Genomic DNA, 16,999 nt, shown 5'->3' on the forward strand with positions numbered 1-16,999 from the left:
AAAGTGTGAGACTTGTCTTTCGACTCACCCACTAAAAACCCCACCCCAGCTCCGTTTCCCTCCCGCGGGACGACCGTTAGGTAATACTTCACGGAAGGGGGAGCGGCCTATTGCCTCTTCGTGAAAATCTGCGCTGATGTTCAGCACTTCGCAGTTTGGTATTTACTTATCGTTAAGTATTGATTCTGGGAGGTGAGCGGCCTATTGCCTCTACTTGAAAATCTGCGCTGCTGTTCAGCGTGACGCAATTTGGTGATTCCTAATACCGTTAAGTATTACTAGGTACTACTTCACGGGAGGGGGTGTGGCCTATTGCCTCTACGTAACAATCTGCGCTGTTGTTCATTGCGACGCAGCTGGGTAATTACTATCCTTGCCATGTTACTGACAGCGGACCAATGTTCTTCTGAGTCAAGCATGATATCTACTAGGTTGCTAACCATTATTGGCTTCCCCACCCTATCACTCAATTCTACTCTTTCCAGCTCGAAACGAGGGCAGACAAAGAAAACATGTTCTGCATCTTCAACTAGACTGTCGCAAAAGGTGCAGTACGGGTCATCTTCGTGCTTAAATCTATGCAGATAAGCCTTAAAGCATCCATGCCCACTAAGTACTTGGGTCAGGTAGAAATCTATCTGACCATGCTTTCGATTTATCCATCTTGTGATATTTGGGATCAATCGATATGTCCATCGTCCGTTCATGGAGTTCCTCCATTCCTCCTGCCAAGTACGGATGCTTCGCTCCCGTTCAGTCCTTCGGTTAGTCAGCTGTGCCGGATCCGCTCGATGTTTTTTTATTTCGGCGAATTCTAGTGCAGTCAGCTTAACTGGTAGCATACCCGCGAGGACTAATACAGCATCTTCCGATACTGTGCGGAATGCACAGCACACCCTGAGGGCACATAACCGGTATACCGATTTAATGCCTTTCATGTATGTGCTGCAGTTAGTTGCTTCGACCCAGGCTGGTACCGCATATAGCAAGATAGATGATACCACACTGCTAAGCAACTTCCTAGAAGCCTGCCTAGGTCCTCTCGTATTCATCATAATACGTGTCAATGCGGTTACAGCCTTCGCTGCTTTATCGCTGGCGTATGTTAGATGCTGTTTAAAGCTTAACCTGTGGTCAATCATTACTCCGAGATATTTGATGTACAGCTTAGATTCTAGTGAGTGGTCACCTACTCTGAGATTTGCTGTTTCTACTATTTTCCTGCTACTTATGAGAACTGCCTCTGTTTTATGGTTTGCAAGGCTTAAACCACTAGTGCGCAGCCAATCTTTTGTGATTTCGACCGCTTGGTTGCAAATCGCTTCGGCCTGGTTTAGGAATTTAGCAACGACTACGATTGCAATGTCATCAGCAAACCCTATGATTTGGGATCCTGGAGGTAGTTGGAGACGCAAAACTCCATCGTACATTACATTCCAGAGGAGTGGGCCCAACACTGACCCCTGTGGTACTCCTCCGGTTACTCTGTACCTTTTCATTCCTTCGTCGGTTTTGTATTGCAGCACCCTGTTAGTGAAGTAGCTTGCAACAATTTTCCGAATATAGGCTGGGACTCGGAAATTCTCCAGCGCATTTAGGATTTTGCCCCAGTTTGCTGTATTAAATGCATTTTTTACATCTAACGTTGTGACTAGGCAATACTCTTTATCTCCGTAGAGCCAGCGAGAACCTTCAATCGCTTTGTGAGCAATGCGCTTAACCGCTATAACAGCATCTGTGGTAGAGCGTGTTTTACGGAAGCCATATTGGTGCGGCGATAACCCTCCGGCACTATCGATGGAAGATTCCAGGCGATTTACAATTAGCTTCTCTAGTATTTTCCCTGCCGTGTCCAGTAAGCATAGTGGGCGGTAACCTGAGGGGTCTTCCGCCGGCTTAGTCCCTTTTGGTATTAGCACTAGCTTTTGCAGTTTCCACTCTTTCGGGAATGTGCATTCTTCTAAGCAGGAGTTGTAAACATCCACAAAGATTTCTGGATGCTTTTGGATTGCGAACTTAAGAGCTTCATTCGGGATCGCATCGGGCCCGGGTGCCTTATTGCCTCTGATCTGTTTGCAAATGTGCAAAATTTCGTCAGCGTTGGCCAGGCATCGATTTCCATCGTCCTCCATACAGCTGGCCGCGTTGGCTGCGATGCCTTGCTGTTGGGGGAACAATGTTTTGACCACGTTGCGCAGAATAACCGGGCACGTAGTGGGCAGCGGTTTGAAGGCTTTTGTTTTTTTCATCACCAGCTGGTATGCAAATCCCCATGGATTGCTGTCAGCATCCTCGCATAATTTTTGGAAGCACTGGCGTTTGCTGCTCTTAATTGCGTTTTTTAGCGTTTTCCGTTTTTGTTTAAATAAGAGTCTGTTCCTTTCAAAGCTGGCCATTCCTCTTGACCGCTGATATGTTCTTCTTGCTCTATTGCATTCTTCGCGTGCTGCAGAGATTTCTTCCGTCCACCAGTAAACGGGCTCTCTGTGGTTTTTATTAGGCCTTGTTTTACTCATAGCTGCATCACATGCTTTAGTGAGTTGCCTCATGACTTGGTTAGTTTTTTCAGCCGCATTTCCAGTAGATGTAAAATTTGCCATCATTATCTCGAACACTTCCGGGTCGAAAGTTCCGACCCGGTATCTGACCTCGTGCGAGTTAGATGACTTCGGCTTATCATGTTTGCCTATAGCGCAGAGTATTGCGAAGTGATCACTACCAGTGTAATACTGGCTAAGGGACCATCTCGTACTACTCACGAGGCTAGAGCTAACAAATGTCAGGTCGATTATTGACCCTTTCCCTGCTCTTTGGAATGTTTGCTGGTTCCCGGTATTCATAAGCGCTATGTCAAGCATAGCGAACGCTTCTAAAAGGGCTTTACCTCTAGGGGTGGTTCGAGGGCATCCCCAGTTCACTGCCCAGGCGTTAAAGTCGCCAGCTACAATGACCGGACTATGATCTTTAATGTCGTGTGCAAGTTCTTCCAGTGCGTGTATGGCTTCCGCTAGGGTTAAGCTAGGTGGAAGATAGCAGCTGTAAACAAACAGCTTACCAACACGGGCTCGTACATATCCACGTGTTGCGTTTATACTCGTCATTCGTGACCTAGTAATTCCGCAATTCCATATAGCCGATTTGCCTGTTGTGTCGGATACCCAATCATTCCCATTCCCGTATTTATAGGGTTCGCTGAGTATTGCAATATCTATTTTGTGCTCTCGCACAGACTGTTCGAGCAGGCTTTGAGCCTTCTCGCAGTGATTTAAATTCAGTTGGAGAAACTTCATTTATGTCGCATTTCTTTGAGTGCTCTTTGATATAAAGGGCACTTGTTGCTAGTCATCGCGTGTGCGGTGTCGCTTATTTGTTTCTTTTTGCAAATTAAGCAACTTGCTGTTTGCGTACAACTCTTCGCCTGGTGATCTTTACTGCCGCATTTAAAGCAGGACTTGGTGAAGTCGTCCGTACTTTTGCATCTCGCTGCGACATGCCCGTACTCCATGCACTTGAAGCACCTTTTCGGGTCAAGTTTTTCTCTGATACGGCAGATAACTAGGCCAATCCGTATTTTTCCTGCTGCTGTAAGCTTAGTGGCGATCTCTGGTGTAACTTTAAGGGTCGCCGTTTGCGTCCCACCATAAGCTTTTCGCAAGTTAGCAACTGACGACAAAGGCACATTTAGTTCCCTGAATTGGCTAGTTATGGCTTCATGAACTTCGTCTTTCGTCGTGATTTCGTCGAGATCACGAATTTCGATTTGGTGTAGTTCAGTTAGTGCCCTTACTTCCACTACATCTCCTAAGGCAGCTTTAACTGCTTCGTTGATCTTCTGAGTGTTTGGATCAGATGATCGCTCAAGCACCAGTAGCAAGTCTCCATTTGCAGTTTTCTTAACACCATATACTTTCGAGTTAAGCTCCTGCAAACATGGCTCTGTTTTCACACGTTTTAGAATGTCAGCGTATGAGACATTGCCAACGCTTTTCACAACGATCGCGTCTTTACGGGGCGGCCTCTGTCGCCTGCGATTTCCCCTCGTGTTTGCTTCGTCTCTTTGTTTCCCGTCTATTTTTGGGCTTTTATTGTTGTTTCCTTTACGGTTTTTCTTATTTATTACCGTGTTCCATCCTTCGGAGCTGGTTTGCTCTTTTGTTGATACCGGCGTTGCCTTCAGTGTTCCATCGCGGTCACTTTTGCTCTTTTTTGCTGGGCTTTTCCGTGCAGCGACTGTGTCTATACATCTCTTTGGCGTACCATCCGTGACGCGCTTTATAAGAGGCGATGTTTGCGTGCATTCATTTTTTGCTTCGAGAACCACACTTTTTGACCCTTTTAGCATCCTTATTCTAGAAGTCAGAATCGACCTTTCTAACTTCTTATGGAGCTCCGAAATGCTTGAAACCAGATCACGCATTGGCTGGTTAATGTTACGCTTTGGGAGTTCCATCATCTCCGTTAGCTCTTTAATTTTGGCACTGATGCTGCGGTTGAGCTCTTCTGTTGTGGCCTCCTTTGCGACACTGCTGTACTGCATGCATGGTGACGCAGATCGGGTTCTTCCAATCAACGGAGGCGAATGAGCCAATCTCGAGCTCCTTTGAAAGGGGTTTTTTACCAGCTCCCCACTGCTGTTACTGCCGTCTGCAGTCTCCTTTGGCAAATCCAAAGATGGATTAGTTGTTGCTATTTTAGCTTTTTCTAAGATATTTATGTTTAAGTTCTGATTGCTAGAATTCATGTTGTTGGACCCCAACTCGTAAGCCGTTATCCCTATCCCGGTGCGTAGTCACTTATTCATGATTCCATGGTTATCTTTGCAAGCAGGGAGGCCATGCGAGGGTTGACGAAGGCTCCTTATGAGAGCCTAAGTTCAGAGCCGAATCAGTGCTAACTAGGAATATTACATCTAGACCTACGCCGACACTTAATGGCGACGGGATATGGAGCGTTCTTAGAGATTTGCCATAGTTTTAACGGGGTGGGGGCGGCTGCACCATTAACCTGAATGCCATTTCAGCTAGATTTCACATGTAAGTATGTATGTATGTGCTTGTATGTAGCTATACGCACTTGCCGCCAAACTCACGCGCTTACAACCCTTTATTGTGGTGCTGAGCAAACGGCACGTCCGACGAAAACGAGTTTTAATTCCAAACAAAGAAATTCATACACAAAGAAATAAATATTATTTAATTGAAACTAAAATACACTTCTTTAGTTACATAAAAACTCTAACAAATAATGAATTCAGAATGCAAAAGTCAACTGCCGTGAGTTTTTAAAGCTGTGGATGTGGCTATCGTAATACATACAAAATATGTTATTGCATCATCGCTGGTACCATTGAAATCATTTATTCTAAATACTACATAACGAGAGATAGAGCAATTTTTTTAAAAAAAGATAAAAATAGGTGAAGTTGCCAGTGGTTTTATTAGGTTACCAAATTTGTGCAATTCCAAAAGCCGCCGCATTCACAACTCGAAAATGCTGTTGCACAAATTTTTATAGAAATAAAATCAAATGAATAGCGTTACGCTTTATTCTGCGTTTGAAGTGTGCGATACAATAAAGGGTTACATACTATATATACTACAAATTACAGGGTTGTATAATACTCGATCGGGTCGGCGACGCGTGAATATCGACCTTGACTTCTTGATCGTGCCGTGCCAACTGGGCAAACATTCCGGCACTTAGCTGCTCGACTCGAACAGACTAGAATCCCACGAGATGTTAAAGGGCGTGGGCGCCACCGGACTTGTCGTCACCATCCGGATCTTAAAGCGTATTTTAGTGAAAAAGTTATGTATGTTCCCGTACTAAGTGCAAACCTTGCATCAGTTAATGCCTGCTGTCCGCCAGTTGCGTGTGAATTTCTGCAAGCCATCGTCAATCTCAGCAACGAAAACAACGTTCTTGGGTCGAAAACCATCATGAGCGACAAGACGAATTTCCACTTAAGCGGCTACCTCAATAATCTTCGTTTCTGAGGAACTGAAAATCCGTGTGTGATACACGAAAAGCCATTACATCCATCAAATCCACTGTGTGGTGCGGCGTTCACGCTAGAGGTGTGGTTGGGCCGTAATTTTTTGAGGACCTCATCGGCATCGATAAACGACTTCTTACTGCCGGAACCGGATGATCAGGACTAGGCGAACATGTCGTTCCACCAAGACCGTGCAGTGGATATTAGGATGGAATCGTTTCCTAGTCGCGTAAACTCCCGTTCTGACGATTTAGCATGACTAGCCCGATGTACGCATCCTAAACTTCTTTCTTTGGGGCTACTTGAAGACGCGGACGTATACCAACAAACCTCAGGCAATCGCAGCCCTTAAGGAGAATATGCGATTGAACTTCGAACAGTTATCAGCGAAAATCTTGTGGAAAGTCATGCAAAATGTCATTGTTTTTGCGTCCTTATTGGGGTTTCCGCAAGGTCTGGTAAACACTTCTGACTTTTACTACACGTTTCTTCCTTCTACTATGAAGATTGAGGTTACCGTTTGCATCTGAGTTATTAACAATATTTTTTTTTTGTGCATAATTTCCAATGAGTGATTCTTTTCTGATTTCTCAACTCCCTTTTTTTCTTTTCCCTTTAGGTTTCTGAAATATTTTGCTGGCTGGTCTTATTCCTTTATTTTCGCAATTACTTCAAATTCGTCTTAAGTCTTACATATCAAAATTTGTTTCTAATGGATTATTAGTCTAAAATGACTTACTCTTCGGTCTAACATTTTTCCTTTTGCACACAATGCTCACTTTTAACATCGTAATAAATGAAAAACCGAGTAATTTTACAGAAATAAGCCACTAAAAACATACAAAAAATTATTTCGCGATTTTACCCCTCCCTTAAATATTTACTATTTTCCACAGGAAATAAATAAATGGGACAATTTTGATATTTAAATGTGTTAAATTTTGTTTTTTAATAGTAAAACAAACCTTATTGGAATCGCATATTATTAACTCAATAAGTCGAGTCGCTGTGCACAAAATTGAGCTTTTAGTGTTTGAGAAAAAAAGAATTTTTGCCCGTATAGTTGCGTGCTGACTATGCACTGATAACTACCTAAAGAATACTGTACGTAAGCCAATAACATCTCAAATTCTCTCTTCTTGCTTATTTCCTCTGTGCAGTCGACAAGTAAAAACATCTGTCTTTCTTTAGACAAATTGTGCCATATGAGAGAATGTCTTTTGACCTTTCGAGTGTTTTGAATTTGGCAGGTGTTTGCAGCATGGACGGCCGGCAAAGTCGAGAAAGGAAAACAAACGCAGTACCAACAAAAGGCACACACACACAAACACCTCTTGCAACCCATATCGGCGCACACCATCCCACATCCCTCGCCCCTTCTTTCTCAGCACTGCCTCTCGCATTCAATTAAAAATCAATTAATATTTCACAATGTCATAAATTTTAATAGTGTCACACTATTTCTGCATTCAACGCACCAATAATTTCATGCAACAAGTGCAACAACACCAAAAATAAGAAAAAAATTTAAATAAAAACATATCAACCAAATCGTGCAACATGCAAACAGTCTGACGTTGTTACTGAGTCAATCGGCAGTTATTTTTGTTCATTCATATAAATTGTATGCAGTGCGCGAGTGTGTGTGTATGCGTGTGCGAGCTAGTGTCGTTGCAGTGCATATTTTTCAAGTGTTGAGTGTGTAATTTTATATTTCCGGTGTAAGCAAACTGAGCGACTGCTGTTGTTGTTGGGCTGGTGTAAAGTGCGCGCTGCGGTTGCTTTAGGCTGCCTGGCCTGCCTTCTCCTACTTGCGCTCGGCACTCACTCTGTCGGCTAGCGCTGACGGCTGCTCTTTCTGGTTGCTTTCTGCTGCTGCTGCTGCTACCCTCACTTGCTGTTTGTACGTTTGTATGTGCTTTTTGTTCGTATCAGCTGTTCTGCCGCCACATAGGCATGCAATGCTGCTGCTGCTGCTCTTTTGCATCTGCTGCTTCTTGGCTCTGATACTCCCTCAAAATTTTACGCATCTCCTCACTTGCTGCCAAAGGGAGCTGTGAGTGCGGCTGATATCGAAATTTTTTTAGCGCTTTCTTTCTTTAATTTTAAGTAAGTATGTATTTTTATATAACTTCGCCACTATTTTATTAATTTTTATTATTTTTTACTCAACCCTATATTTTTCTGTTTAACATTTTTTTGTACTCCAACTTTTACTTTGCTTCGTCGCATTTTAATTCACTTTTTTGCTGCATTACGTCTTAAATAAATGTATTTAGGTAGTTTACAATTTTTTTCCTGGAACTGACACTGCTATACTGGCCGAGGTGCTGCACGCGCTGCCTTTGCATTTTTTGCGCTCGCTTTTTTTATTTTTTCTCTTATCAGGCGCATTTCGGTATGGATTTTCCAAGAATGAGTACTTTGCATTAGCAACTAAAGCTGATCCAAGTTTTTCTGTACTTCCTGGATAAATAAGAATTAATGCTAGTTGTAAGCAAAAGTGTAAGACAAAATGCAACATACTGGAAATAAATATTGCGAAAATTCATTGAGCAAGAAATGTTAAAAAAAAATAATATAAAAATGTTCACTTTTTTACATGCAGTTGAAAAATGTTAGTCAAGCAATTCAATGAAAAATAAATATGAACTACAATACAAACATATGCATATATTTATGTATATAGCCATGGGCAAGTAAAGTCCTCTCTCGACGAACAAAACTAACACACTATAACGATCTCAACATGCCCGTCTTATCGTTTGCCTTAGAAGCTTGGACGATGAATGCAACCGATGAGGCATCCATGGGAGTATTTGAGAAAAAGATTTTGCGGAAGATTTTTAGACCCCTCCACGTTGGTGACGGCGGGTATCGTTGACGATAGAGCAATGAGCTATATGAGCTTTAAGACGAGATAAATATAGTGCAGCGAATAAAGATTTAGACTCTTCGTTGGCTAGGTGATGTCGTCTGAATGGATACAAACGCAGAGAAAGGGGAAAGCCTCCTCTGCGTTGGAAAGATCAGTTGGTGTTTCCAACTGCCACGGGTAAGCACGAGAAAGAAATGACTGAGGGGCTTTGTTAAACTCGGCCAAAATCGTGTAAGCGGTTATCGCTATAATCACGAAGAGAAGAAGATGAGCAAGTAAGTCCCTGAAAACTTAAATAAGAAACACTCTGTTCGACTCACTACGAGAAGTCCACTGCAAACACAGCAACCAGATTTTTTAACCAAATATTAATGAGGATTTTGTGCAATATTAATATTTAATGAAATTTTCTTATTCGATTTTCATGTAAAGCTCGAAGGCCTATTTCTCAAATGGCTGTCTTAACAAAACTTTTTGACAGATCAGTCGGGAAATTAGCATCTTCTGCACGAATTTGGCTAACCAACAAAATGCCGTACTTGAGTCGGCAATGTCCACTAATCGTTAGGGTGTAGAGGAGCCCATTAAATCTTGGAGATACATCTTGATACCACTTGTTTGAACTCAAGTTTTCCGCTTTAACTACATACCTTGGTGATGAAACCACTTTGTCTCTCTAATAAGCAGTGAAATACATATCGTGAATGGCTAAGGATTCTAGGACTGCCAGACAGCCAAAGAAGTATGAGTTCAGACACTGAGGTCGCATTCTGGCATTAGAGGGGCAGTGGCTGAAAGAGTGTTCAACACGCTACACTTCCTCCTCGTTTCGGCAGCTGCGACAAAAGTCATTAAAGGGAAACCTCAAACGTTTCCCGTGTGCTTTCATTAGGCAGTGCCAACACCTAATGGGATATCAGATTCATACGTACTTTTTGTTTCTAGAAAAGGAATTTAGGATTTCGTATCTTGCAGATTGGATTTTGGAGCCAATTTCTCAAGGGATATGGTAGAACTTTTAGGTAGTTAACACAGAATTTCATACAGATCTCTCTATCCGCAACCTGAAGTTTGAGGGTGGTGCCAGGATAATCTTTCCAAGTAGACAGAAGTAGAACGAGTGGAAAATCTGTACCGATGCACATACCTCAGTATTCACTGACGTCTCCAAGACCGAATAGGAAGTCGAAGCAGGGGTTTTCTTATATTATTTTATTTTATATCCTTAAAACTTCCGAATACTGCTGGTGTTTTTCAGGCAGACGTCTTTACGCTCCTGCAGGCACGTAAAATGCTTAGGGAGCGTGGAAGCCAGGGAGATTTAAAATTTTGTTCTACAGTCAAGCCGCGATCAAGGGCCTGACGACGCCAAACTGGTCAAATCCTATAAGGAGGAGATTAAATCCCTTTGGTGTACAGGTACCATTTTTCTGATCTGGGTTCCAGGGCATAGGAACATAGAGGGAAATTTGGATGCTGATGAGGTTGCCAGGAAGAGGTCGATTGAATTGATTTCCGAGATCTTCTACCCGGTCATCGTCATCCCCCAATTGTTGTTACAGGGTAATTGCACTACTTACTTCTCAGAAAATCGCAGAACAGATGAAGCTCCATTTCGAAAAGTGGCTACAAGTATGTGCTATTTCGAAAATCCTTTGGACACAGTACAATGGACGCAGGATTCTGAAAGTTTTGGAAATTCCATGCTCTTCAATTTTCAAACTCGTAGCTGCATTGGTCTGTCAGCGGTTATTAGACGACCAGCATACACGCGGAAAAGCTAGGTTTACCATTCAATTCCCTTAGCAGAAACTGTGGGGGCCTTACAGAGAAGGAGATTCTTGAGCACTTTCACTGTAAATGTCCGGCTGTAGCAGCTAGACGTTTAATGTCACTGGGTGTTCCTTTTTTCGATAGCCTGGGACAGTGCAGCAAAAACCTAAGTCCCATCAATCTTCTCCATTACATCAACAGCTGTGACAGGCTGCAGATATCTACCCGCTGGAGATCTCACAATGGTATCAAAGCGGCGCTTTATAGCTATCTGGGGAGTGCCAGTCTGGTACTTTATCCATTTCACCCACTTCCTTATTACTTAATTTGTAGTGCTCTTGAATTTTCTGTATATTTTTTTCCGCATTTGCTTGACCAGGGAATACACGTAAAACCCGGTATAAGGTTATTTTTTTGCATCAAATATTTTAAGAACACAAAAAAAAACATGTTAGGTTTATATGCCAACAGCGTTTAGAAGGATACTCAAACACTTCCACTAGCAATGGTTTTTCGCACCGACTTTCAAACTTAAAACAAAAAAAGTTTGGATATCAATTTTATACTTTGTACATATTTCATATGGTCACCGGTGTGGTCAAGAGGCGAAAGGAAGCCATACATTGTAGTACGCATGATTGGTAATACTAGTGGCAATAACAGACGGCAGCAAAGCAACGACAACAACAACAGCAAGAACAACAATACACAACCATATAACAGGGCAATAATATTATTTGTTATTAACTTCCGGTCGTTGTGAGCGCAATGTGGCATTCAACAGGCTGTGGCACAGGCATACAAACAACAACAACAAATCAGCAACATATTCGTGAGTAGCACAGCATACGTCACATTTGTTGTGCGGTACGTACCTAATCACATACTATGTAATGTGTGCAAATTGCACTCGATTCGAGCGTTTAGCAAATGAAGCTTTCCAACACCACACAAATGCGCACACCAACAGTGGTCTGTGTATGTATGTTAGCGTGCCTTTAGGCGCAAGTGCAAGAATGGATGGGTGTTGGTGAGCTCACCACCAGAGTATTTCTAATTGCATAAATGCCCCAATTGTCGCCACCCCACAAGATGCCGCCCAAAAATAATGGGCCACACAGCCGCACACAAACATTTGCATGCATGTATATACACACATATATACTATCCACATGTGTGCATATATGTATGTATGTGCATATATTTGCTTGCACGCTTATTTGCCTACATTTGATTGCTCATCAGGTCTGCAGAGCAGATACTACAAACTAAATACCTTTGAATATGGTTATATTATAAATACTAGCACACATACACATATACATACACACACACACACATATGTTCTTGCATTCATTCATTCACTCATCCATTTCTACTCCACGACAAGTGTTGATAATTTTCAATTTTGAATTTCTTACTCTATCTCTCCAAAACTTATATGGTGACATCACTTCGGTTCATACATATACACACACACATGTGCTTATATGTATGTCTATATGTCTATTTGCTTTCACTATGTATGCGCATGTAATTTCTAATTGTACTTTGCGCAGCCTTTTGTGTCTGTGATTTTCTTTCTCCTCGAAATCTTCTGTTTGTTATGATTGTTGTTGTCATCATCAATTTGGAAACAGGAAACGCTGAAGGTGTACCCTCGAGGGAATTTGATTTCTTATTTGTATATCTTTGTGTGACAATTTGAATTATACGAAATTGATGAGTTTAAAAAGGAAAGTGTAACTAAATCATTTCTGCTGTACCTTTGGGGGCAAATTTAATGAAATTGTAGGTGCATTTGCTTGTATTTACTTTAAATAAGAAATCTGTTTTTCATTTTACTCATATGACAAAGTGATCGATTTGCCTTCCTAGTGCATGTGACTCAGAAGTATTAGATGAATCCAACAACCCAACTCTGTTTTTGAAGATTCGTTCCTTGGAAATGCGTGCAAAAAAAATGTGTAAAAAATGCATGCGACTTATGGGGTCAGGGGTAGTCAGAGGCACGAAAAAATGTTGATTTTCAATACTTTTTTTTTTTGCTAGTCAATTAATGTATTTTACAAAAATAAAAACATAGCATTAATACATCATTTACCGACTTGATTTAAGCAAAATTAAAAAAAATTAATAATTGTAAAAGTTATCGCTGTTTGTGTGAAGCCCGTTTCTCCAGAAACCCCTTGCGGTGATATCAGAAGTCCTTGGAGATTTATTTAAAATCAATCGGATAAGAGAAATTAGTTTTATTAATAGATAATCTTGTGCCTGATCGAAGCTTTTTTTTTGTTTTTCAAAATTAACAATACGGCGGCCTCAAGAAATATTTTTCAGATTTTCGAGATAATAACCAACAATTAATTGTTTAAAAACAAAATCGAAATTTTTGAAAGAAAAAAATCCTTCCATCAGATACGAGTTTTTTATGTTGTTTTTCAAAAGCAGTATACATTTTATAGAAATCTACCAAGCGGTTTTTAAGTTACAGTGATCACCAGTTCAAAAAAATAGTTTTGAGAAAAACTTATTTAAAGTTTTGCAATCGAGCTCCGAAACGCCCGAGTCAGATTTGCTTCAAATTTTCAATCAAGATTTTTAAGATATTATACTCTAAGAAAATGTAAAATCCAAATTTTTGAAAATTCTGACTAGCCTTAACCCCTTAAGGTGAATTTTGGGATAGGTTGCACAGTTTTAAAAAATCGTGCAAGATGAAAAAACTCTAAATAAACGGTTTTCCAATAACAGGTGTTACAGGTGAATGGATTGCGCTATCGAGAGATGATTAACAATTTTTTATGGCCGCAATTGGATGGTATTGATCTGGACAACGTATATTTTCAACAAGACGGCGCTACGTGCCACAGAAGTAACGAAACCATTGATATTTTGCGGGAAAAGTTTCCGGACCGTGTTATCTCCCGAAGAGGTGGTCACAATTGGCCACCGAGATCTTGTGATTTCACACTTTGTGACTTTTTTCTTTGGGGCCACATGAAAGGGAAGGTCTACGGCAACAGCCCAGGGTCGATTCAAGACTTCAAAGCTGGAATTCGTGAGGCTATTGAGGACATAGGGCAACCACTTTGTAATACGGTTATGGAAAATTTCATGAAAAGAATATTGTCCTGTAAGAGTGGCCGTGGTGGTCATTTGCCTGATGTTATTTGCCGCTATTAATGGCATACCTTCCTCTTTACAATGAAATGAACATCCGATCATTTATATTAAAAAGTAGCATTTCTCTTTGAATATCAAAATAAGACCTCTTATAGAAAACCCTTAATTTTCCCAAAAAAATGCGAAACCGAAGTAATAATGAAATCCATATCACATAAATATTTATAAAACTAGAACAATTCATTTTTGTTACATAAAAATTAAAATTACTGCACAGCGAAAATTCAATCTCTAAGTACAAAACATGAAAATTCAAATTGAAATTAGGAAAAAGAATGAATTTTGCAACTATTCATCGCTACTCGATAGCAAGCGTGCATGCCTATTACAGGCTGATGATGTGGAGCAATCCAGAGAGCATTCAAAGAGGTTTGGCGGATATTTCCTTTACCGATGGGTCCGAGAATCAAATAGGTTCTGGAGCCGAATGGGTCTTAAACGATAGTAATAAGTATCATTACGCTATGGGAAGAATGGCAACTGTTTACCGTAACGTAAATTTTTGCCATTCTGAAAGTGGCAGAATGGATAATTGTGAAGAGATGGCGCGGAAAACTTATTGGAGTCTTTAGTGACACTCAGGCTGCACTGAAGGCCTTGGGGAACGCGAAGCAAATCTCCAAAATTGCTCAAGAATGGAAGAAGAAGCTTAATTCTGTTGCAAGGCGGAATAAGCTTGTACTTACTTAAATATTTATATATGGGTTCCAGGACACTGCGAAGTTCAATGAAATGAAGTTGCTGATGAATTTGCCAACTGCGGATCAGTGGAACCCACAGGAACCTGAGCCGATAATCGGAATCAGTTCTGTGGGAATCACAAACTGGATGAGTGATGGAATTGATATAAAGAGCGATGATCCAGTCTACAAAGCTCTAGAACTCCAAAGGGTTTTGTGACAAACCCGAACAGAAAACTGTAGAACTTTCTTTTTCTTCGTTCCGTTGATGGTAGATGTTATTACAGGGCACAGCCCATGAGGTCAGCATATGATCACCATTAGAATAATTGAGGACTCGATTTTTCTGTCTTGCTTAGAAGTGGCGAAAGGTGGCACTGAGCATTTTCTTTGTGAGTGGCCTGCTTTTGCTAGAGCAAGGCTACGAATTTTGAGTTCCTTTGTCATGAAAATTAGTTAGTTTCATTCTCTCAAACTGGAGGATATTTTCAAATTTGTCAAAGAAACTGGAAAATTCTCACAGCACTAACTATTTCTGTCTTTGTCTCTGTACTGTGTTTTCTCTTTCTTTCTGTTACTTCTTCCCTTTCCTCCTTGACTATCTACCCTTTTTGATTTTCAGTGATTTGACTACAATGGACTTTTTCGCCTGAGTCTTTTAGGATCAGTACATCTTGGCTTGTCCTTTTCACATTTCAAAATTTCGATATCATATACGTCCAGCTGTCCATCTGTCGGGCTTTATTCGAAATATTAACGCCTTCTGTTGGTTTATTTGTTGTAACAAAGTCTTTTATTAGCGTCTGTTTTTTGTGTTCGCGAGTTGTTTATAGAGGGTGACTCAAAATTAATCACCTCACCGAAAAATTTATAATTTTTGCAAATGGCGTCGTATGTCAATCATATTTGACATTTGTGAATTCGACAGCTGCAGTATACAAAAAGACAAGCTAAGGGGCGCGTAGCGGTCAAATAAAGATTTTCATGACTAATTTCTTTTTATTCTGAAAAAAAATTAATCAAAAATAAAATTGGATGATTAACTTTGCGCCACCTTGTACAATACTTGTTATCCAGCTAGACGCGTAATCTGTTGATATTTTAATGCACAGCTATATTATTTTTGAGCGGATTTTTCAAACGACCCTCGTATGATGAGCTTTTTTCATAGAAAAAATAAGTTTGAAATTTTGTCATTGAAAAGAAATTAGAAAATTATTTCTCTTAATTTTGGTGTTTCACCGAGATTCGAGCCAACGTTCTCTCTGTGAATTCCGAATGGTAGTCACGCACCAACCCATTTTTTTTTGTGTTTGATTGTAAGGAATCGTTTCTGAAATTTTCTTTCTTTTTGTCTGAATTTCTTTCTATATATTTTTCTTTTTTTGTAAGCAAAGAATTTTTCGCTTATACTTAAATCTAATAATAATCCAACATTTAGACCACTTTTGTAAAGCCCTCACTTAACCTTTTACCGCATGAATTAATAAAGCGTTGAAAAAATTGTTTTATGGGGAAATGGCTTTATTTATTTATCAATAAGACATATTAAAAGAAAAATAATTAAAAAGTTGTATTTATTTTTTTTTGTTTTTTTACGAATGAAAACTAGTTATAAAGTATAAAAGACAGTTGAAAGGCGGAAAAATTATTATCTGTCGAGAAAGATGAGTATATCGACACCATGAAAATATTTGTTTTAGTCAAAAAGTATTTACGTTTCACTGTGTTATCGTTTTTTGAAAATGTATCTATCGCTCTTCAATTCTGCTTTTTCACCCACTTGCACAACGGTGAGGTTATGACGAAATGTTATAAAATCGTGGAAAATTTTTTTGCGTTTTATTATTGCTAAATATAAATTTGAAGGATTAAAATAGTTTGAATTTTTTTACAATACTTATTTTAGAAATAAAATTTAATCAAAACTGCAATGCTACATATAAGAGCTTATATGCGGTAAAGGGGTAATTCCACATATGAATTAAATCATTTTAATATTCTGGTCTAGACGCCTTCATTTTAGGTATTTTTAAAACTAATTTAAAAAAAAATTGAAAAACATTTTTACTATCCATTTTTTTATGGTTTTTTAATATTGGAAATGTATAAAAAAAATTAATAAAAAAATTAAAAAATCGTGGAACTATAGGCCGGCGGAGTGAGGGCTACATAAAAAACGGTAGATGGGCATATTTTTGAAGGTCTAAACTTCGAAAATATGCAAAAACAAAATCGATGTTTTCAAATTTCTCGACCAGAATACTCCCTTAAGGATTTCCCGAATCTTTTAACCCAATTTAACTGTAAATTAAAATATCTGGGTTTATTAACTCTTGTGTATTTTTTTGCAGTTTCATTATACACTTCTTTCGTCTTGATACAAATTAATTGTTTAATTGTATAATATTCAATAAAAAAGGAGAGCCTCAAAGTATGCTACATTTTTTAATACAAATTTGAATTTATATTTTCGTGATCTTTGTC

At 39.8% G+C, this 16,999-nt stretch overlaps 1 protein-coding gene across 1 annotated transcript; it reads right to left on the reverse strand.

The window, feature by feature from the left end:
• Positions 1–3,286: 3,286 nt before the first annotated feature.
• Positions 3,287–4,741, reverse strand: LOC128855129 (uncharacterized). The gene has a single exon (XM_054089783.1). The coding sequence runs from the start codon at positions 4,739–4,741 to the stop codon at positions 3,287–3,289; it is 1,455 nt and encodes a 484-aa protein (XP_053945758.1).
• Positions 4,742–16,999: the final 12,258 nt, after the last annotated feature.

The sequence above is a fragment of the Anastrepha ludens genome, chromosome 2, assembly GCF_028408465.1.
Source record: "Anastrepha ludens isolate Willacy chromosome 2, idAnaLude1.1, whole genome shotgun sequence".
Taxonomy (NCBI): domain Eukaryota; kingdom Metazoa; phylum Arthropoda; class Insecta; order Diptera; family Tephritidae; genus Anastrepha; species Anastrepha ludens.

Bases quoted from the DNA above. Each gene is read 5' to 3' on its own strand.
- LOC128855129 (XM_054089783.1), bottom strand. From the start codon at position 4,741: ATGAATTCTAGCAATCAGAACTTAAACATAAATATCTTAGAAAAAGCT.